Source organism: Osmia lignaria, chromosome 4, assembly GCF_051020975.1.
Source record: "Osmia lignaria lignaria isolate PbOS001 chromosome 4, iyOsmLign1, whole genome shotgun sequence".
Lineage (NCBI taxonomy): Eukaryota > Metazoa > Arthropoda > Insecta > Hymenoptera > Megachilidae > Osmia > Osmia lignaria.
In genome coordinates, this window is record NC_135035.1 from 11580539 (window position 1) to 11603557 (window position 23019).

At 45.3% G+C, this 23019-nt stretch overlaps 1 protein-coding gene across 1 annotated transcript in view; it reads right to left on the minus strand.

The window, feature by feature from the left end:
• Positions 1-856: 856 nt before the first annotated feature.
• Positions 857-23019, minus strand: part of LOC117603192 (uncharacterized) — a 44853-nt gene continuing 22690 nt past the window's right edge. The window contains exons 4-7 of the mRNA XM_034322086.2: positions 10177-10365; positions 5488-5680; positions 5115-5407; positions 857-5032 (exon numbers count right to left, since the gene is read on the minus strand). Of these exons, the coding sequence (XP_034177977.2) occupies positions 4487-5032; positions 5115-5407; positions 5488-5680; positions 10177-10365 (1221 nt within the window). The 3' untranslated portion in view covers positions 857-4486. The remainder of the gene's footprint in view (positions 5033-5114; positions 5408-5487; positions 5681-10176; positions 10366-23019) is intronic.

Genomic DNA, 23019 nt, shown 5'->3' on the forward strand with positions numbered 1-23019 from the left:
GTCATTTCGTGGCTCCACCCACGCGCGATCATCAAGGGTTGTCGGCAGTCGGGCATTGGTGAATCTCAAATAGCGGAAAAATGGAGGGGATGTATTAGCGGTTTTTACTATTGATTACCGAATTAAAAACGCGCATGTATAATTCGGTGATATTTCGTGTTTCTCCCGATTCACCGTTGGCGCCGCCAGCCTCGCGGTTCAACCCCCTTGTGCTTCATCCCCTGGCGGGGTTGTATCAGTCGAGCCATACGGCACCAATCCTCCGGTTCTCGTTTCCAGATGGCGGGCAATATCGAGGGTGAATAAGGCAGTTCAACCCTTTGTCGCGAAACTACTGATTCGATCGATGGTTCTTCCGTTCCTGGGGTGTGCACCCTCGGAATCGCCTTACCGACAGGACGTTATCTTCCGTAGTTAATCGCACGATATCGTACCCTGAAAAAGCAATTAAAGTAAACTTTTAAAAACGTATTCAATAAAGGAAAACGAAGCGACTTAGAGTTCGTGTCCAATGGTTTATTTTGCAAAATAAATTGACATATACAACATGGTACTTTAGCGAAAATGAATGTCTACACGTTCGTTCTAGGACGACTTACACGTGTCGACTCCAGCGTACAACTATGCAGCACGATGGACAAAGTTACTTTCGGACTTTGATTCGTTTCGATCCGCTCCGAATTCCCTACCTCGTGGCAGGAGGGAGCGAGAGGACAAACGTAAGGGAGGGCCGTGCTGAAACTTAGCCGAACGAGTGAAAACGTAATCCGTGATCGAAAGCGCAATATCGTCCAAGCCCAAGTTTAACCGACACTGCTCTCTGTCCGTCGTTCGCTTAAATTACTACGATTCGATTTTTTTCTTTTTCTTTTTCTTTTTCTTTTTAATTGATCATATGGAACGGTTGTGTGCCGGGATCGCGGAGATCCGCGTCTCGCTTAATCGTTAATTCGTGTCTTACTTCGACCAGTTTCTACGAGTAATTATCTCTAAAGTGTCCTTACGAGTTGGCGATGCGCGATGCGATAGAATATCAGAGCGTTTACGTGAAAGAAACTTGAATGGTTTTCCTCTTACAAAGCGTGACTCGGCCTCGCGCCGATCTTGAGCGTTTCCTTGACGAGAGGATACTTCTCGTTACACGAACCGTGCGTTTCAAAGTGCTCGAGATCGACTCGAAGACGACCTAAATAGTCGTCGATCGATCGACCGCTACACGGCCAGCTACTTTGCTGAGAATATTTCTAGAAATACGCGAGACATTCAGGTCTTATAGAAAATTTATACTTGTCCACAGTTAGACCTCTAACACCAGCTAGTAACAGCCACACGAGAATCGCTAAACCTGGAAACTAGACTTACTCGTTAGCAATGTAAAAGCGGGAGATGATACTCGAGCGTCGAGGAGAGATACGCACGAGTCGGTAAATGAATCGAGCCTGTTATTTCTTCTTCTTCTTCTTCTTTTTTTTTTTCTCTTAAGGGATCGAGATTACGGCTAAAAGATTCTTACGTACGGGGTGTACTTAGTCTCTAAATGCGCTATAATCTATCATCTTACGTAGACGGTGAATACTTTTCGATGAGTGTGTGTACGTGTTTCGTAGTGATCGCTTTCATCGGCTCGGGCTCGATAATGGCTTTACACGAGATGCGAACTTTTCGAGTCTAACAATTAGTTGCTTGCGAGCGACGTCGTTCTAATTGGTAGCTATTAAAGTGGATGATTTTGAACGTTCAGCTATCGTGACGCGTAAAAATTCTGACGTATTGTTGTTCCCAGTCGGTCGAATCACAGTATTTATTATAGGATTGGGTGTCCCAGAGTTAAAAAAGGAGTTGCAAAAGTGGACAGGGGTTTTTCATGGATTTTTACAATGTCTAAATGGAAAGAGCGTCGCTCGAAGCAACCGAAAGGCTCGTCTCCAAAGTACAATCAGAAGGACGTTGATTCTTACCGAATTTGTTGTGTGAAAGCCAAATGAGGCGCGACGAACGAAGAAACGAGAACGTGGAAGCCGAGAACAGCTCCTCGTCCCGTGGATTCATACGCAGTAGCACCATAACAACAACAAACGTTTGCACTATTCAACGGAAGCGTATAAAATCTGAAATATTGGTAACGCAGTATCTGGCACGAAACGTACATACACGTAATATAAGATCGTCGAGTAATAGTCGTTCGGCAATACGTTCGTCGAGTTGCTCTCGAGAAACCTTAAGGAACTATTTTGGCACTAGAATCCACGTTAACTTTTAAGCCTCTGTTGTTGTTTTTGTCCGACTTCCTCGAGTCGCGAACCTCGTGCTTAACGTACTGTTCACTTGATACGGTAAGCTGGTATAAGAGCGCGCAGTCGATTAGTCGATCAGTCGATCAGTCGATCCGCTGTAGCTTCGAGTGAAATTGGTTACATATCGAAGCTGAGTTCAATCATATCATTACCGGTGTACAGTGCAAGTGTTCGCGCCAAAAATAGATAAAAAGTGTTTAGAAGTTATAAAACCAGGTAAGTCTGAAGTTTTTCTTACATGTTATTTCTTATGTTTGACATTTGCGAAGTATATTTACGTTGTAATGCGATGTAACACTTTCAAAAAATAAGTATTCGTTTTTATTGGTTATGAATCGTATTCCGTATGTATAACAATACACAAATAACATTGTGTGATTTTCTATTAATTATTTCAATAATGTTTATAACTGTTGATTGTTACTTGAAATGTAACAAGTTTTGATCAATGAATCGCATTACTCTGTTTTCTACAATATTTTAGAGGTTAAGTGCGTACTCCTATACCGTCTTACCGTACTTTATATACCTAAGATCGTTTGCTGGTTCCGATTAATCTCTGGCTCGAGCTGCAGAGGTCAAAAGCGTTTTGTCGATGTTTTCTGTGTTTAACAAAATGCTTTTGGATACGATGATCGAACGTAAAGTTCATAATCCACGATCGAAATCTTACGTCCTACCGATCCGGACACTTAATAGCGTTCCAATTACGACGCTTAATTATCTATTTCGTACCTACGTGTTTGGACAATAGAAAATTCTTAGTAAATCTGGTTCGTCGTTTGTAAAACTGCATTAGTCGAATGGAACCTGTCGCTACGATTCCTAGAACCACTTACAAAATTCGACGTGCGTGTCCCCACATCTTTAACGTGCATGCTTATAAAAGATTACGGAATCCGCTCGAAGACTCTGTCGATCGGTCCCTTTAAACGCGTGTTTCTCGCTGAAACGGATCGTCGTGCAAAACGCGAGTCACGAGATCGTTTCTCAGCCTCGAAAGTTACATACATGGTGAAACGAGTTTTCCTTCGCGAAACTCGCAGCGAGGAGAAAGCCCAGCGTGATCGAAGGAGGAGACAAGCGGCGGAAAAGAGGGAAGGAAGAAAGTGACACGCGTTTATGTTTCTTTCCCTATAGACGAAACTTTGCCAGTTTAGTTTCCAAATGCTTGCTCGTGTATCTTGCGATATCGACGACCTGGACGGCTTTTTATTTTCAAAATATTTTCCAGTTTTTTTCCTCGAGGAGCACAGTCCGTTTCGCTGATCGAAATTCCACAATTTTTCTCTTTTCTATTAAATCCTCGAATTTTGAACACATACACGATCGCAACCCCTCTCGGCAAACAATTCCGCGCAACGCTTGATTCGAGTGCTCGTTGCGGACAATTGCGGTGCTCTCTTCGCGTGGTTGCGGTTGCTCCACGCACAAAACCACGGCCGCGAAATTCGCGGCACCGTGTTCAGTTCGTTAGCCAACGATTGTTCTCCGTGGGAGAAAAGGGCGAGGCTGGAAAGAGAAGGAAGGTAGAGATAACGGCGTGAAAGGGGGTGAGAGTTAAGGGTTGGGAACCGTGGTTAGTCATTAGGATAACGCAGTTTCCTCTGGATACGAGCATTTTCTCTGGTCACTGCCAGCTTCTACCGTTCGCATCGATCCGCCGTGATTTTCTCCCTCGATGATTTTATCGTAGGCAAACTCGGACGTGACCTCTTTTTATCGCTCTTCTTCTCACCAGTCCTCTTCCGCCGCGCCGCTTGAGTTCTTCGAGCGAAACCGCTACGGTTAATGCAGGACACCTGATGGAACTGCTGTTTCTCTGATATTGCCAAAGTTCCTGGGAAAGCTTCGGAATTTCCGGGAGTTTCTGGGAACGCTTCAGGAGGATGGAGTCGCTCGTTAGCGTTGATGAGATATCTACAATGAGTTTGGACTTTTTCGTGAAATAAAAACTGTTAATGGCGCAGATGAAAACCGGTGGTCGTTTTTCTTTTGATTTGGCTCCCGTGTGAATATTCAGGGAAGGGACATTCCCTCTCTGGACTTTCGAGGTTTCGTAGCAAGATCGTCCTAACGATGAACCGTATTTATCCAAAACCCACGTAAAAGCGTCTCTGTCTGTCGAATCGGATCGTTCGATGTCGGATTTTCATCTGAGACGAGTCACGAAGGACAACGAGCCATTTCCATTAACTCTCCTTTTCCTCGATGGGACTCACTTCGTTCTGAAGTAGCTCAAACTTTGTGCTCAGTCCTGGTAGGATGCTTTTAGTACTGGTTTTAATTTGACTGTAAATGTCCAACGACTTCTTCCGGTCTAACTCGAGGGTCTCTTCGATCAATCGCGGCGGGATGCTACCGGAACGCTTGTGACTCGGCACAAAGGTGCTGCCTTCCGGTTTCTGGTCCTTTGCCCTGTCCTCCTTGTGCTCCGGCGTGAGGGTTCCATTACCCAGCTTTCGTTGCTGTTCCTGAAAAGTGTCCTCCTGAACGTCGTCTTTCAACAACGCCCCGGTGATCACTGGTTTATTGGTTTCAGATTTGCCGAAATCGTTGCTCAGCGCTTTTTGTTCCATGATTTCCAGCTTGTTCGGGGTGGCGCCGTTCACCTGGAGATTGGGGTTCGATCGCACCGTGTCCGTGGAGATACTGGCGTCCGTCGAATCTTGCTGATCCATCGATCCACCGGATCCCTGCGACGCGTCCAAGTTGTTCTGTTTCCCTTGCATCGACGGCTGAACAGAAGAACATTGATCTTTGTCGAGATGAAATTTATTTCGAACACGCGTTGCTCGATTTCTGATGGGGATTACTCACACTTTCCTCGCCGTCTTTCTCGATACTGGACGTGTTGGACACGTTCAGCAACGTCTTCTCGGTATCCGGAGACTTGTCGAATTCCACCCATTTGGATCCTCCCTCGAGTTTCCGGGACAGGGTATCGGACTCGTAACTACCACCGTACATCGGGTAACCCAGATGACCCGCATCGTACTCCACTTGATTTCCATAACGATAGCTGGGATTAACCGAGCCCTGGCTAGAGATCGAGAGATCCGACTGCGATAGACCCGTGTTCGTGCTTCCAAATAGTTTTGCTTTCTCGAAACCTGCGACAGAACAGAATACAGTTTCTATTGAACATAGAATCCTCGTTTCGAACGGGATCGTTACAATCTTCGATATATACCCGGCGATCGATCTTCTGCAATCTCTTCTCTGTGAACTAGAGCTTGTTGATCGGTCACAGCAGCGGTTACGTCGTCAGAGGAACCTCCTTTATTACCCTCGGTCTCTTCGTTCTGGTAGTTAGGTTGCACCTCCACCACGAACGAGCATCCGTTATCTTGGTATCTACGATTTTTATTATCCTCCATCGTCACCTGTAACACGAAACAAACTTCGTTAACTTCTTCTCAGGACTTTTTATTTTTCATTAACCGACGCATACTCCATTATCACGACGATAAAATGCGTTTATTGCTCGTGCTGTAAAAAGATATCTATCCATGGTACGTATTAATCGTCGTTGAAATTTTATATGGATATAAAGGATAATCCAACAAAACGATATCTGTTCTTTCGTAGCCGACACGTCGAAACTAGAAAATTAATTTCCGCCCTAGTGGATTTCCCGGCCGATGTTTCTAGTTTAGAGGCAGACCTAGCCGCGAGGCGTATATAAATGCAGCTGGAAGTTAGCCGACTCGACCGCGGAATTAGTTCCTCACTATTGTTCGTTCTGTTGCAATTCCAACACGTTTCTCGCAAACTGGACCTGAACGAGCAACATTTTCCTGCGGGCCATGTCGCTCTCGCGTTACGGAGTATCGAGAACGTCGATGAAGAAACGTATTCACAAAACGACGGCTGAAAACTCGACCAGTCTCCCGACGGTTGCCAAACGGTCGTAAACAAAAGTATCATCGTGTCGCTGGAACGACGTATCTTTTATGATTCATAAATCGCGCTGGAACGAACCTCTAGTCTCGCAAGCTTTATTTCTATTTCAGCTATATTCTCGACGCTGTTTCGGTGGATCGATAAGCTCCCTCGATAGGGGTGCGTCGGTCTATGAAATTTTCCATTTTCTGAATTTTAATTGAACATAGTAGAGCGACAGCCAAAAATGTAGTCCATCGATCACTATCTGTTAGAAATTTCCACCAATATCGTAGACTTTTCAAAGGAAAAGCGGTTCCATTGATCCATAAAGACCTTTTAGCGAGGAATCACGTCGCGTTCACCACGGGATCGTTCTTCAAGAAACTTCCCCGAGTGCTCGTGGTTAGTAGTTCAACAAGGGGAAACGGAATCTGTCGAACCGATAGCACCTTTGTCGTTCCTCCAAGTCTGAAGGACAAAGAGGCGTCATCAGGCGTTAAGAGAAAAAGAAGAAAAAGCAAAGTGACTTCTATTTCACGATTTCTCTTAGAAAGTAACTCCCGGAGGTGTTGACTCGCGAGTCTCGCAGTTTTTCACCACCCCCATCGAAGTGTCCACTCACATTCCTACGATGGATCAAATCGACGAATCGTCCACTGGAGACGGTCCGTAGAATCCTGATGACGCGTGACACGAGAAACCGTAAGAATCTACCGAGTGAGAAAATAGGAAAAAGTATATCTCTAGGGGATTGTAGTAGGAAGAAAAAGAGGGTGTTTGTCCAGGCGAAAAGGAAAATTGGACGGTGTCGCCATTCGTTCCACTTTGGAAGTCTAGCTCGAAATCTCAGCTAGGTACGAAGAAAGTCGTAGTAACCGGGACCATTTTCGAAAAGCCGAGTCTCTGGAAACAGCCATAATTCAAAGACTCGGGACGCTTCCGCTTTCGAGTGGCTTACGAACGCGAGCAAAGGGGAAGCCCACGATGAGTTGCTTCGCGTTCACCTTTTGCACCCGTTGTTACTCTCCCACTTTCTCCGCCTTTACCTGGCACGCGATTATTAAAGATCGCACTTTATGTTTCAGCGACGAGCTGCGCGAAATTGCTGTTTATTCGGAAAGTGGACGGAGAACATGGACCACAAATTGAATGCGAATACCTTGGTGAAAATTCGGGAAGAAGCTGGCGATAGCTGGGTGGAGCAGATTAAAAGCAAATACATAGGTGAGCAGTATACCCTAAGAGATGCAACGCAAAGGTAGGTCTATTTTGCTAGAAAACTGTTTTATATAAAATTATCTCGTTTGAGATTATGCTACCGATTTTGAGACAACCTGTATACTGTCTACGATATGATCGCATTACGATATTATATGTATAAATATGTTTGCTTATCGAGATCATAAGGGGAACGGTTCGCCGAGAATTCAATCTTCCACGTAATAAATTAATCGATGCATAATAGGGTGCGAGATTACCGATCACGCGTTACTGATCCCGGATGCTCTACTAAACGGTTGACGCGCAGTTCGTGCCCCCTTCTAGCCGTTATTTATACCGGCTGCTAGTTAATAACCTTTTATAACCCAAATTATTTCTTTTGTTTTTATAATCTCTCGAGCCGCTGACGTTGAAACCAATCGAAAACTGGTTATTTTTATTTGATTCGGGTGAATAAAAATAATGATAAAAAAATCGATGGAAAAATTTACCCAGATCAGGACCGGGAATTCTTGATTTCCCGCTGTTCTCGGCGATCGGATAAAGTTTTTCAAAGAAGGGAAAATATCGAAGCCTCGGAGGGTCGATTGCTCCCTTCGATTTGATTCGACGTAGAAGAAACGGATGCGATAGATTTGAACGGAGAATAGTCTTCAACGAAGCACGCTTCATTCGAAAGAAACACTTCTAGCCTGGATAGTGTGAGTGTTTCTCGAATTCTGAGGGTATTCCACGCGACCAAGGGTGAATACCGCGTCTTGGCGCCAAGCCAAGTATTACGTCCAAGCATCCCGGGCATCCACCCCTTAAGACCCCTTTCGTTCCTTGTTCTTTTTTATTTGTCCTCTTGCTATCGTGCGATTTTTACATTCCTTCAAGGAGGAAGCATTGTAAAACGTTTGTATTCCAAATACTTGTAGTCCAGCAACAACAGATTTATTTATTTTTATTTTGCTCGCGTTTCCAATCGAAACAATTCAACAACTCGAATTTTCCACGGTGACAAGTTTCTCTGATGATAATCTTCTTCTTTCGGACGATATCAGCAGATCGCATCGGTTTATCACCGCGGAAGCACGGACATTCAACTTCCATGTACGCGTCCCGAGCCGAGGCAAGTTGGTTCTGCTTATCTGTCGATTAACGGACTTGCTTACTCCTCGTACTCGGGCTACGCGAAGACTTACCTCGGATTTAGGGACTCGTTTTGGGGATCCACGCCCTTTCGTTGTTCGATCGCGTCCCACGGTTTAGAGTGCGCGTAGCTTGATCGTGTACTCGTGTCAGCCAGGGGTAAAAAGAAGAAGGGACAAAGTTTCGATCGAAGGTCCTCGACTGATGCTTGTCTTTGAACATTCGGCTCGTTCCTCGGGGGATTCTTCTACCTGTTAGTTGTCGTCCTGTTTACGTGGCTGGGTAAATAGAACCCGTGAGAATAAGATTACTCTAACAAAGTTATCGAAGCTGGACCAAGTTTCACGAGTTTAGATGTATTTTCTGCTGAATTCGCTGAGAAATTACTAATTCCAAGGGTATTAATTCAGTCGCTTTGACACGATTAAGATTACTTTTGACGAATTCGAGCAGTTGCTTTTAATAAACATCCACTTTCGTATTTACTTTCAAAGCATTCCTTCAATGAAATTTTGCCGTAATCCATACGAGAGGAGAAGGAAGTAACGTAGCGGGTTTCGAGGATCCCCGGCAAGATGAGTTTCCACGGATAAGCCTGAGCCCGTAAGTAGGACGATAGGCGGAGGCGAAATTGCCTGGTAACCTTCGACCTTACAGGGCCGTACGAGTCCTGATAATTGCGAACCTGTTATCCCTGTCAAAGGGGAACCAGTGGCTGACCCAGCTGCACGAATCTCCGAGCGAAGGATCGATTTCACGGATGCCCTTGTCGACACGCTCGAACAAAAGCAGGTATTAATCTCGCCTGGTCTTCGCCTAGTCCCTTTTCAGCGTGAACACGCGATGGGAGATCCTAGGTAACGGTGAAAAAGTGTTACACTGGTACAATAATAACGTAAGAAGTTCCCAATAGAAACAAATGTTGCGTGTAACGATCAGGTTAATTGGTTACAAGCAGCAAGCTATCGCCCCATTTTCTCCACCCGATTTGTCGATTCGTCGACCTTACCGCACCTGTTGCACCCTTATTGTACCTTGGATGCCGATTATTCCGTGTCGCGACTTACGCGACGCAACCAGTAGAGGAGCCAGGAACCTTTGTTTCCTCGTATCTCGGTGAGTCGAGGGTGCTGGGACACCTGGTTGGATAAAGGACCGATCGATGTTCGGTTAAACCCACCTTTTCCTTTCGAGACGAGCTTGAATTTCCACCCTTTTGAACGATCGATTTTCCGAAATTAATCGCGACTCCCTTTTTTCAAAGCTAATCAATAATTCTTCTCCTCCGTGCCTTGAACCAGCCTCGTTTTTCGAGCGAATTAACCGACATTTCGGTTATTACACGCTGCACGAAATGTTTTCACCCGTTTTCCACGTCCCAATCCCCTTCGCAATCCATAGCACGCGAACCACTAATGAACCTGGCGTCCAATTATCGACGAGTTCCATTTAATTGGATTCATGGAAGAAGTCCTTTGTCCGACAACAAAATCGAGTATTCACCCCCTTGGCGAATCGACCGTAAAAATAGTTCGCGTCTGTGCCGAATATCGACGTCGGATCGATCTACAAGAATACTGTTCCTCCGCGTTGACTTTTGCTCGTGGATAATTCCCAACCTGGTGTTTAATATACTCACTGCTCGTTCCTCGGTCTCTACGATGAGATGGTTGTTCTTGAGGGTAAGCGTAATGATGTTCCCGTTGGAGTTTTTATTGGTATGATTCCCTGGGGGAGTGTATTCCACGGGGGTGGCGTTAGCTACGTTTACCTCCTCCATGACCTCGGTCTCGCAAATGTACCTGGGTCCATCGAGGCCGTTCACCAGCTAAAAGCAGAATAAAACAGCTGAATCGTAAGAATTTAGCGTAATTGGTATAATTTATTTCTATCTACTGCGATCGTTCTTAAAATTTTACGAAACGACTCTAAAGGAAAAGGTGGCGTTACTTTGGTCTAAAGACGGAACGTTTCGAAGCGGAGAACCGGTCATCCACACCTTGAACGGACACGTAATCGCGTGGGCCGGCTGTTACGAAGTTGCAAGGTCCAGGATCTGGCGTTCTCTGCGGCCAGTCTCGGCCACGATTAAAAGTTTTTAATCCGAGAATTTACAGCGGCGCGAGAATTCCGAGTAATTCAACGGAATTCGCGGTAGATTTACGAGCTGGGTCGCGTGGATAAACGCGCCGGGACATGGTATTTCTACTTTTAAACCGCGCCAATTCGATTCCTTCGAGCGAGAACTTTTCTCCTACGGCGTGTTACGAAGTGGAAAAAACTGGGTCAACGGCTGCGAGATACTATCGGTTTATAGGCCCGTAGCTACGTTTCTAACCCTTCTTGATGGATGCACACGGCCAGCCTCCGCCCCGATATCCTCGAGCCACAGTTCCCGGTGTGATCCTGAATAACGGAAGAGGGGTTATCTGTCAAGGAAATTGACAGCGAAACGGAACATCCCGCCCCCGTTACGCGACTTCGTTTCCTCGGCTATCGCTCGAAACAGAAATTCATCGTTCCCTTTCTCGCTTAGTTGAGCGCTGATCGAGCGGAATTTAATTCATTTTCTTCCAATTTCACGGATTTACTACCCTTTATAAGAACGTAACAAATAGGATACAAGGATATTAATTGATGTAAGAGTTTTAATTCTTGTGAGTGGATTTAGACTCTAGAAGGAATAAAATTTACGAGGCAAAGGTTTTATTCCCTTGCGAATCAAGCGAGCCTGTTCGACAGGACTTTCGGATAATGAACAACGAATGACGCGGCAAGTACGATGTCCGATAAGAACAGATAACGGTACAATAAAATATCAAGAGGCACGCGAGATGTATAGTAACTTCGTCGCAAGACCGTCGGTCACCTTATCGGTAGATGAAGCATAACGAGAAACTCTTATCTCGTCTAATCTTTCTGCAAAGGACACGTATCATAAGGTTTCGCGTTTAACACGACGAATATCTCGTTGGAAATTCTATGATATTGTCATCGTCGTTTTCTTTCCTCCCTTTCGTTTTTTTGGGACGAACACTTTGTGCCCGACAAATAACCACGTCTACGCTCAGCAGATTTCTTCGAGGTCTGAAATAGGATCTAGAGGTGCAAGGAGATCTCTAAAGCAGTGCAACGCAATCATTTATATTCCCTTTACGAACATCTTGACTCCCGTCGTCGGTCTTCATTTTCCTGTAGGTTTTCACCTGGCGCCGTTGACGTTTCATCTCGTTATAAAGGAGTCGTTTCACCCTCTTCGACGCTCCCCTAGGGAGGGTGTGATATCGAAAATGGGACGGAAACAGCATCGATAAAAATTTAATATTAATCCTAAGACGGTTCTTCTTTCACAAACTTGACGTGAAACGTGTTACTCCTTTCATTATTTCCGAATCATCTGACTAAATTAAATTCCCCAGTAATCTCATAGTCTGAGTTATCAACAATGCGTTATCTCGCGAGGGCGGTGGTCCCCGCGAGCGTCGCGCAACGAAGGGGTGCGACCTCGTTTTCCGAACCCTGTCGATCGAAGATCTGATTGGTTCGTTGCCTCCTTCGATTCTCAACGATCGTCCCTGATTCAGAAAGGGTGAACGCGGGGCACGTCGTTCGAGAGCGTTCGTTAAAGGGGCGACATCGAGAGGTAGATAATTTCCGGCCTCTCGGTTCGTCCTTAACGACTCTCCTTTTATTTCGATTACGAGGAGACTCGCGATCGACGAAACTGGGCTAGCTGTTGAAACGTTGGCTCGGTATCCCGACGAAATTACCGACTCGGTATCGAGCAGTTCCGGTGAAACAGAAAATACATGCTTCCCTATGGGGAAACGAGAAAAGCAAACGTACAGTTTCCAGTTTCTAGAACAACCGTCGCTCTATCGGAAACGAAGAAATCGCCAATTTAAGCGAGTCGGCGAACGTCTGTAACTAATGTTACATTTCGAACGACCGATATACGTTTCCCTTCTTCCTGGCAATTCTTATCTCTATCCTTTATCGGTCCTTGCACGAGTTTCTTGGAGCACGTAGAGCACAGTCTATGCAATACAGAACATTTCTCGTGGCTCGATACAAACCGGTCGATCGGGGACACTGTCGAGTTCGAAAGCTAGCGTATCCATAGAAGAGAAGTCTTTTGATTTAAATAATTGCTGGTTCGAGCACGCTGTAAGAGGCTGCTTCGTGCAACTTTGTATTCAAAGGTACAATACATTCCGGTATCCTCGAAACAGCATCGCTGTTAATGCTTTGACGAGATCGCGTGTTTCATGGGATCATTTAACCCTCTCGATTCAACGCTTTCCACCGGTAGACTAAAGTCTCTTTGCATGCAAATTGTTATAGTTTTCAGTACGTAGAATTTTGTTTCGAGAAGATTACATTTTTTTTTTTTGGGGGGGATCTAACGAACGATGGTAGACAGAATCATGGGGCATCAGATCGATTACAATCTTCTGGGTGCTGGTAGGAGATTAATGCGATTTCTCAAAGATCGAAAAGACGAGAGGGGATCCAATTGCTACCTTCCTAATTACCCGGCTGGAACCGGGCCATCGGACTGGCAGTTAGCGTAAGAAAGTTAGCGCCTATGAACCGGACACACCGCGGCAATTACGAAGAAACTCCTCGTGCAAGAAAGTAACCCAGCAACCGGCAATTTACTGGAAATTCTTGCCACAATTTTATCGACACGCGCAACGATTTCTGCCCATTATACAACCCTTATTCGCGGGATTCGCGAATTCGATGACCAAAAATGAAACTCTCCGAACTCGATGCTCGCTCGAAAGAGTCACGTACCGTGTTAATTACCGCTGTGAATACAGCTTCCTCTTTATCTCGTTCTTACATAAAACTTTGGAGGAATATTGACATAAATTGAAATGAAATTCGTGTAAAGAAGTTAGAGGATACTCAAGGCTCAACATATTTGCCACGAGTGATAAAATAGAAAAGTATTGGGAGAAATTGGCATCTATACATATTCTTGGAATGGCCGATGAACGCTTGCCAAAACTAGCTTTTCGCTATAAACCGGCTGGAAGAAGGAGCGTTGGACATCCAAAGAGATGGATCGACGAATCGGAACAAGCCAAAAAGTCTACTTCGTGAAAAAAGTTACAACTTGAAAAGTCCCATTCTGTGTTTGATATTCTGTTTATGTATAAAGCACCGCGTAATACCATCGCGTGTTCTGACATTTCAATGCTCTTAAAATTCATCATAAAGATTTCAAGCATCATACGCTTTTGAATTGAGTCTTCTTTCTCTAAGCGTTCAACCATTTCGCCGCGGGCTATTAGTTGCATAGAATACAAAATTTTCCTAAGAGCCTTAATTTCCAGCTATTACCCAAAAAGCTCTTTTCTGAATTAAGAAATTACTCGCTGAATAGACACAAACTAATTGGAGGTCGAATTAGTGGTGTTACCTTTTGAACATTCGACTCCTTCAAGACGGCTAAAGAATACACGAACCAGGAATACTTTCACGGTCATAGAAACCGACGGTGCGACCTCGAGAAGAACGATAGAAACTGCGATAGTCCATAGTCATGCTCGGCTTGGCTAGACACAGGCTAGACGTAGATTCCTAGACTCGACGACCAAGGTTGTCCGAGTCCATGCAGGTGAATGGTACCTGCTCGTCTAGCCGGTCTTTGAATCGTGATAGACCCAGTCAAAGGGACCGACCAACGACCGACAAGAAACGGTAATCCAGAACAGAGCTGCGTTACCATTATAATTTCAGATCGCGTCCGAGCTACAGCTGGCCGAATGAGAAACGAAACCTAGTCGCGCACTTCTTTGCATAACAAGATCTCTTTCGCTTGCCCGTTCGCTCGATCGACCTTTCAAGTAGAACGATTCATAACGACGTTGATCCTCGTAGACGAACAGATGCTTGACAAAATTATTCCTTTAAATTCGTCAATTATATGATTGCGTTACATCTGTGGCGCCAGTTATCGCTAACCCCCAAGGCATTAAACGAGTTTAAATGAAAACTGTTAACATGCGAACGTACTTTCTTATTCTGGGTCCTTATTTAGCGAGAGCGAACAAAATTGCGAGATACTTTAAGAGTAATAGTAGTCAGGTGTGCTATAAGAGTTCTGAAAATTAATTTTCTCGAAAGGGAAACTTGGTAGGATCAAAAGTTTATTGATTTTTTTACCAGCCATTACATAACAGTCTGTCTGAAACGATGGAACCTGTTCTGATTAACAATAGTCACGAGGATACTCGTTCCTAACAACTAATACCGATGATCGCCAAAAATCCCGAGGTGCACGCAGGTGTGCGTGTTTCGTCGCGAGTCGAGGCCTCGTGTGTGCGTGTTTCGCGTGCGTGGCTGTGGTTCGAGTGGCTTGTGCCAAAGGGTACTGACCCTGACCCAAGGGGCATTGCTCCTACGGTGCGTTTCTCCGTTCCTTTTCTGTTAGATCGCTCACATCGGCGTAGCGACGGCTTAGTAACGATGTTCGGGCATCATCGAGAATCTTTTTTGCATGGATGCTAAACGGTTCGGTTTGGAAACTAGTAATCGGCACTGGTCCCAGCGAATCAGCTTCGCCGGGGACCAGCTGAACGAGGAAGCGAAGCGATTCACTGCCATTCTCTTCGGCACGGATCGTTTCGATTAGAATGCACGCTAAATGTTCCCCGACGCCTTCCGGCAAAACTTGCTGGCCAATGGAAATACGAGTTTGGATGATTCTAATTAACCGAGGAATCTTCAACGGAATTTCTTGTCCTCGTTCTGTTAGAATGTTTGGACACCGGTGGCTACGTTTGTTTTTCCTATGATGCAATTAGAGTGTAATTGTAAAATATTTTCGTCGAACGAGAAATACCCATCGTTGTTAGAGTACTGGAAGGGGTAAGTGGAAAAAAGAGCATAGTCGAGCGATTCGCGTTCCGATTTCTCGCTGGTCGTTCGCCTTCCCCATAAAAGGTTCGGCTAAGATCGCTCCCCGTGCCCCACGTCCCGTCAGCCGACCCCTTCCAATACGTCCTGTAGACGTACCATCAAGAAAAGGATACCACGTAGACGAGTTTTGGCCAGCCGGTGTCCCATATACCAGGCCTTTCACCTTTCGCGCGAGCTGATCTCCCGCCGTTTCTTGCCAAACAGTTTCGCGAAGAAATTGCCAAGGTACTGGTACCAGCCGGAAATCGCAAGAAAACATATTTTTTGTCCCTCCATAGACGGAGAGGAAGAAAGGATGATTGGACTACGCGTTTCCAGGATCCGAGAGCCACCTCGTCGATTCTGGTTGGCGACTGAATTCCAGGGAATCGAATCGTTCTGAAATGTTGCACTTGGACTGCTCGCGATTTCTTTTAATGCCCCTCTCGCCAGACCACCCAGGCTATTTCGTGTCCCGGGCGTATGCACGCTCGCTGCGTTTTACACAACGTCAGTTCGAAGAATGAAAATAGTCGAGCAGAGGCATTCGACGAGTGAATGAAGTCACGCGATAAACACGATCGCGTAGGCTGTAAACAGCGTGCTTTCGAGTATTCAGAAATCCTGCGGTTTCTCGTTACGCAACCGTATCGATCGATCGATCCATCGATCAGGCGGCACCGAAATCGTCACGGTGATTGCGGCTCTATCGCCTCGTATATACGATACACTTCGATACAATTTTCTACCTGTTCTTCGAAATATCGCTTTGATAGTTCAATCGAGCCACCAGCAAACAGATCTGAAAACAGATGTTTCCGAGAGCTTTCTATTTGCTGTTCGACCTTTTGCACTTCAACTGCCAATCTAACTGCTCTTCAGACTTTTAAAGTTCCATATGTTCGCACAGTAATAATAAATAAGAAAATTGTAAAGTTAAATGACTCGTACTGCATTTAACAGAACGTTCAATGTTAAGCAAACATCTGCGGAGCGCAAGGGATTAAAATATCGTTGCAATAGAATCTTGGGCGACGTCAACGGCAGACTATACTCGTTCACTCTAATTCGGCCTTGAGTCTAATCCTCGTCGTTGACCGCTGGTCACAGACCCCGGCTAACGTCCGTTGCGAATCATTCTCGTTCGAGTCGGCTGAAAAATTCGAGCCGTGCCAAACTCTGCTTGGAAACTACGGTGTACCGCGACCAGAATTCTAATAGTCCAACTTAAATGAAGAAATTTTTGAAGGATCTTTCTTGAAACGAGACTTGGTGCCGACCGAAAAATATTTCATACCACTTCGATCCTAGAAAAATGTTCTTTTCGCGAAAGTATGATTGCAACTCGAGATCAGACGATAGAAATATTTCGGGCTAGCATTCCAGCGGGTAAATTCTAACAGCTTGCTGCTTCTATTCATAGGGCGAGCATGGTCTCAAGGTTAACGAGGCTAATTCAAGGCTAGCAGATATCAAACGGAAGTCTGAATTCTCTGGTGCGTTTGGGAATACGTAGGGAATGAACGGGTTGCCGAAAAGCGTTCTTCCAGCGGACGGGAACGAATTAGACGGGCGTCTGGTTGGCCACTCACGCGGTAACATAGGTTAGTGACACTGCGAAGGTCAGGCTAGTGTGCCTAGCACCAGCCAGACCATGTTAACAAATGAATCAAACATAGACCGTGCGAGATTGAGTCATAGGGGTGGTGACGCGATCTAATGGTATTTACGCCATCCGCTTAAAAATATGCATTCGGTCAGCTTATAATTTCGCGCTTACACGCCAGCCACGGCTCGGAATAGATGTTAACAGGCAGAATCTGCCGCTGTTTGTTTTGAATTTTGTTGAACGAACAAACGACCATGTTGTTTGAACAATTTCAACGCTTGCCTAGCGGATTAAAAGTTTCTAGAAGAGTTTCGCCTTGGATAACGTATAGGTAGACAGATGGGTGGGAGGAGTCTCGGCTGTTTTCGCGAAAGTGGATTAAATGGAATTTTCCAACGGCTGATCAAGCAAATTTAAGCGTTTAGGTATGCAGTGTGCTAACCATTTCACAGTCCTGTGTATATACATTTTGTCCTGTTACACGGTCATCCAAAGTTAAACAAATAATTAATCCTATTAAAAAGTTTCGCAAGGCAGCTTAACGATCTAGAATCGTTTCGTAATCTCGTGCATTAAGCAAGGTATTATCAAGCATTAAATCGGGACACGTGATTTTATTGTAGAACACAAATCAAACGACCTGGATTCGTCCGATCGCTGCTTTAAGTGGCTTAATTTCTCGCATGTTTGATACAGACTGGCTCAAACAATGAGTCAATTGAAGCTACGAGGAAAATATAGATTGAGTCACATTCGTCGTGACTCACGGACCACGGATTGCTATACTTAGATCTCGAACTTCGCATTATGCGCTATGATGGCGGGACTTTGAATAGTTTGAATCGACCGCGTCGCGTCGACGCTTGAAGAAGTTGGTCTACGCTGGTCGTCAGTTATCTCGTTTCGCGACTAGAACCTCTCGTTTCCGGGAAAGGCGGAAACGGCATTGCGATAAAGTTCCCTCGAAGCTGCGCATAAACGATGGCTTTACGAGCGTGCAGACCGAGAACTCGCAAGTGGCCGCAAGATTAGACGCGTCGCAGCTCCGACTGCTTAGTCTACGGACAAGTGTTTACGTTACACGCCCACAAAAAAACGGCTTGCAGTTCGTCACCATTCCCGACTGCCCACCAACGCAACGCTCTGACCATGACAGTCCGTACCCATCATTCCAAACTTCTCCTTTCCTAACGTCGTTCGCCAATTTTTTAGCAAATATTTGGTTTCCACGAATTCGCGCCGCTAAAAAACGTTACCGTCGAGATAGAGTATTTTACAGAGAAATTTCGTCTATTCGAAGATCGTAGATGTTGCGTGGGTGTACGCGTTCCTGGCAAACTCTCTCATGGTTCGTTCTATCACGATCCCATTAGCTGGCCCGTCGACAGTCTTGTCTCCCTTTCAACAACAACAGCAGTGTGCTAGACACTCAAGGATAAGGATCTTTATTTAACGACTAGTTTTTTCCTTACACCGTTAGAGGTTGCAGACGGTCAAGCAACTTTGAAGGACACTTACAATTAGACGGAAACGTTCTAACCGTCGAGACTTCAGGGACATCCTGCTTCACGGACGTGAATCCTTAGAGTCGAGAAAAGATCTCAAGGATATCACTATTTCTAATGCTAATTATTCATACGAACGTTTTAAATGTTTTCAAGGATTTTATATTGGGGACCAACAAAATTTGCTGTTTTTTCTCAGCAAGAAGTATAGATTTAGCAGTGGGTGGTCTGGTTTTTGTATCGATACCGTTAGAGGATCCAGACGGTCAAATCGGATCTAGCTTTCAGATCGTAACAGGCCTTGGTTACGTCAGCCACAGGCCATGAAGAAATGCTTCGATGCTTCCTAATTTCTAATTGGATCCATAAACGCATCATCGGCTGTTAAATAATAATCTGTCGTCGAAATGAATTCAAATCGATCTTGATGCACCAGCGAGGTCAGGGTTATCAATTGGGTCACCTATTGATTCGAGAATTGCATCGATGGAACGCGTAGTCAACGAGCTCGATAATCATTTCCCCTTAGTAAAATTCCACGTTTCCTTCAAATCTCGCGTTTTATCGCGTCCTCTAGAGAGAAGAGTCCTCTCGCGACATTAGCTTGTATAGCTAGTTCACGGTAATAGACTGAAGCAGAGAAGAAAAAATAAGAATGAAGGCTGCCGTCTCGGGAGGAAATAATCTTGATTGACTAGAATGAGCCGGCAGCTTTAACTTTTGCTTTCTAATGGCAGGGTCGCAGACGGTCGCTCCGAGGTAGGCTCGTTAGAACGATCAAGGATCATTATTATTCCGGCTTAGTTGCGCAACTTTGCCGTAACGCTAGCTCGCACACCGGTTTCTGAACGTTACGTAAGTGTCTAAGTGAGCCTAACCGTCTGCAAATGTGGCTCCGCAATGGCGAACTTTAAATGCCAACTAGATTCCCCGACTGGCAAGAATACCAAAACCGAATAGCACACTCGAACACACGGTCCACGTTTTCTTTTATTTCTTCCCCCTTTAGCGATTCGTTCATTTCTTCGAGCGGAAATCCATTGTGACTCCGTGGTCGATTTAGTCGAGCCCTACGTTCGTTCGTTTCTTATTTCAGAGTAAATATAGAAAGTGTTTCCCTCATCTTGGAAAATATCAACGAGGTGTCTTGTTCTATCGGTCTACCTTTCATTCTTCTCACCCTCGCCTCAGCATCCCGAGTGCCGCTCACGTTTCGTTCCGTCTTCGTGACGCACGAAATATGGAGGATCCATTCTTTCGTGCATTCACCAGCGTCCCGCTATTTCTTTTCATCAAACGGCGAAGAAAGAGCTGCTGGTCTGAATGCACGAAATCCTCTCGACGATACGCTCGATTACCAACACTGATTAATTAATCCAACCTCTCTTCCTCGATATCTCGTATTAACGTACGCCTACGGATCCCATTGTGTTCTTCACGGAGGCTGTTTCAAAAAAGACGGGCATTCTTTGTGCCAAGAGGAACGGAAATCATCCTTATCCATTTCTTTGAAATCCGAAGCATCGTTGAAAATCGGTGCCCTACTTTCCTAATAAGCACAATCGAAGTTTCGTGATATGCATCTTTTTTTTGAAATAGCCTGTAAATGCTCTAACATACTACTCTTCCTCGACAAATTTGACTGGAGAATGTATTCGATGAATAAAGGAAGTCGACCAGGAACCAATAACGCAGTCGGTTAACACACTTTCCGACAGCCAAGGTCGGGACAACGTTCAGCGATTTCCGGTCTGGCTTCAATCATCAATTCCGGCCTTTCTTCTATGTTGACGTTTCTCCCGGCTCGATTCCCCGTCAAGTTTCCCTCGAATGTGCCATTGTTTTGAAAATTTACGAGATCCTTCCGTCGCGACAGTACCGATACGGCTACGAAGCTGAACGCACGAAGTGGCTAGATAACCCACAGAGGAACAAAAGACCCGCGAGCCGGGTCTGGTTTTGAATTTTAAAACGCGGAGAAACGTCCGGCCGACCTGTTTGCAGTCAGAAATAAAGAGGTAAACAAACGGACGGAAATAGCGGGCCAGGTTGTTCCCATTACCATTATTGTGAGAACGTAATTATTCATTTGGACATTTCAAAGGCCGACTTATCACCGCGCGCGAAAATAAAAATCGGTTTCAGGTAGAACACGTGATTTTATTCGGGTCTCAACCGACGATCATACATGCATATACAATTCACGCTAATTTAGCGCAATAAATTGCACAGTATCGACGAGACTCTGTTCTTGTTCAAACAACGCCGCGAGTAATACTACAATTTATTGCGGTATTTTGGTCTAAATGTTTTGCCACCTCGATTCAATTATTCGAAATGAAACAATCGGAACGAAGAAATATTTATTCGACGAGCACAGCTCGGCAACCGGTTTCTCGATAAGCCAGAAAAATATTTCTTGCCGCGTTAAAAACAATTACTTTTTACGGCAAAAAATAGGGTAGCAGGGGTTAAGAGGAAAAAAGGGACCATCGCCAATCGAACGGATGCAAATTTTGTTTCAACAAGCGTGGAACTAGACGTTCCGGTGCCTGGAATTTCACTGTCGAATCGTTGCGTCGCGAAATTCCTGTGTCGTGAGACACGTTTTTCACGGAAACAAGTCGGAAGCTGGTAAGCAGGAAGTTAAACGATGCTGTCTGACGTCAACGAATCGCGAACACTCGTCCTTTCGTTGATCTTGGCCGACTTTTCCAACCACGCAACTACTGTCCATTCCGTTCTATTCCGGTTCTAAGACGCGTCGGTGTTAGAAATGCGTAGATCGAGGCCAAGGCTCGAACTTGACCAAATTTTCAATGCCGTGTTCGCCAACAGCCAAGGACGTCTAATGCTTGTACGTATGTCGAGGTCGCTTTCTAATGGCACGCCATGCAAATGATGGATTCATTACCAAGGTCTGAACCGAGACAGTGACCTCGTGACGGGAACGCTTTGTCGTTTAACCTAAATTCCACGAGATCTCGGAATTCTGAAGATGCGGCTTCCACGCATTTCTTGATCGGAAGGCTGCTTATTTCTAGCGAAAGACCTTCGATATACGTGACATTGCTATGACTTTAAAGTAGGTTTCCTGGGAATCGAATACGCTTGCCTCAACCACCGGAGGTACGAGCTTAATCCTTCGAGAGGTTTTTCTTTCTCCTCCCTCCAAACGAAAGCTGAGGATTAGAGGAGCTAAGAGAAACGAATCAGGCTGCTTGAAATTCCAGCAGTGTTTTCGTCGCTAAAATATATTCCAGGAAACTGGATCGCGAACGACTTATTTGTCCATATAGCGATCGGTAACATCTACGCACTTCTTGCCACAGAATCGGCAATGTTTTTGATTCCAATTTGACGAAAGCTGGATGCAAAGTAGACTGCGCAGAAATTCTCTACTTTCTCTTCCCTCCGCTTTATCCTTGACTAACCCAAACGTAGCTAGGCTATGGGAAAACACGAACCAGTAAATTTGCCCGATGATACGGTATCTGTGCAAATACACGAGATACTGCTCGTTTAGTTATCATAATTGATATCAAACAGATGATTGCCCCGATAGACCGTTCTACTGGCCCAAGTTTACGTGCATTTATGCGTTTACTAAACTGCTACACGACAAGTCTCATTGATATTCGATCGAGCTTCGTATCTTTCCATAGATTCTGTGCGTTCAAATTTGCTGGTCGAACGAGACAGCGCATCGCTAACGCCAATTCAACATTCGTCGATAAAATATGGCGAGGCGAGAGTGAATAATTAAGCTGTGACCTCGTGCCGGAATTGTCCATGAGTGATTCTGCGTAATGTCCCGTTTTTTCTCTCTTCTTTCTTTTTAACAACATATCAAATCGCCAGGCTGCTTTCTCGAGGCCTCGTTAGTAGAACCGGCTAGCTTTGGCTAGAGAGGAAGTTAGTTCTCTCTTAGTGGGCCGCCATAAACCAGTCGCCCGTTATGCGGCTGTACACGGTGTTCCGTGTGTATATACCGTTAGTATACAGAATAGTGGTAGCCACGGCCAACGGCCAGGTAGCGCGAGTATTATGCCCACGTCTCTCGTATAATACCCAAAAGCAATCTGCGTCGGAGAGGTCACAGAGACAAAGAGCAAAGATGGCCCGTCGCGATACTCTCTGCCGCCAGCTTTGCACCGTCCACGCCATTATATCCGACTCCTGATCGCCGAATCTCCGATTTCTGTCCAGGGAGAACGTTGTTAACCTCGACCCCCTCGGGCTATCCTGCATCCCCTTTGACGTCTTCCTTATTGTCTCCCCCTATCGATGTCTTCCTCTTCTACAAATAACGTCCTCAGAAGTCTACTCTGGCACGGTACCACCTAACGGAAAGCCATGGGAGAACGGAACTCGCCACTTCCGATCATATTTTGTTCGTTTATCGCCGTACTTGGTCAAACGATAGCGAAGGCTTGCTAATTGGGTGGGAAGAAGA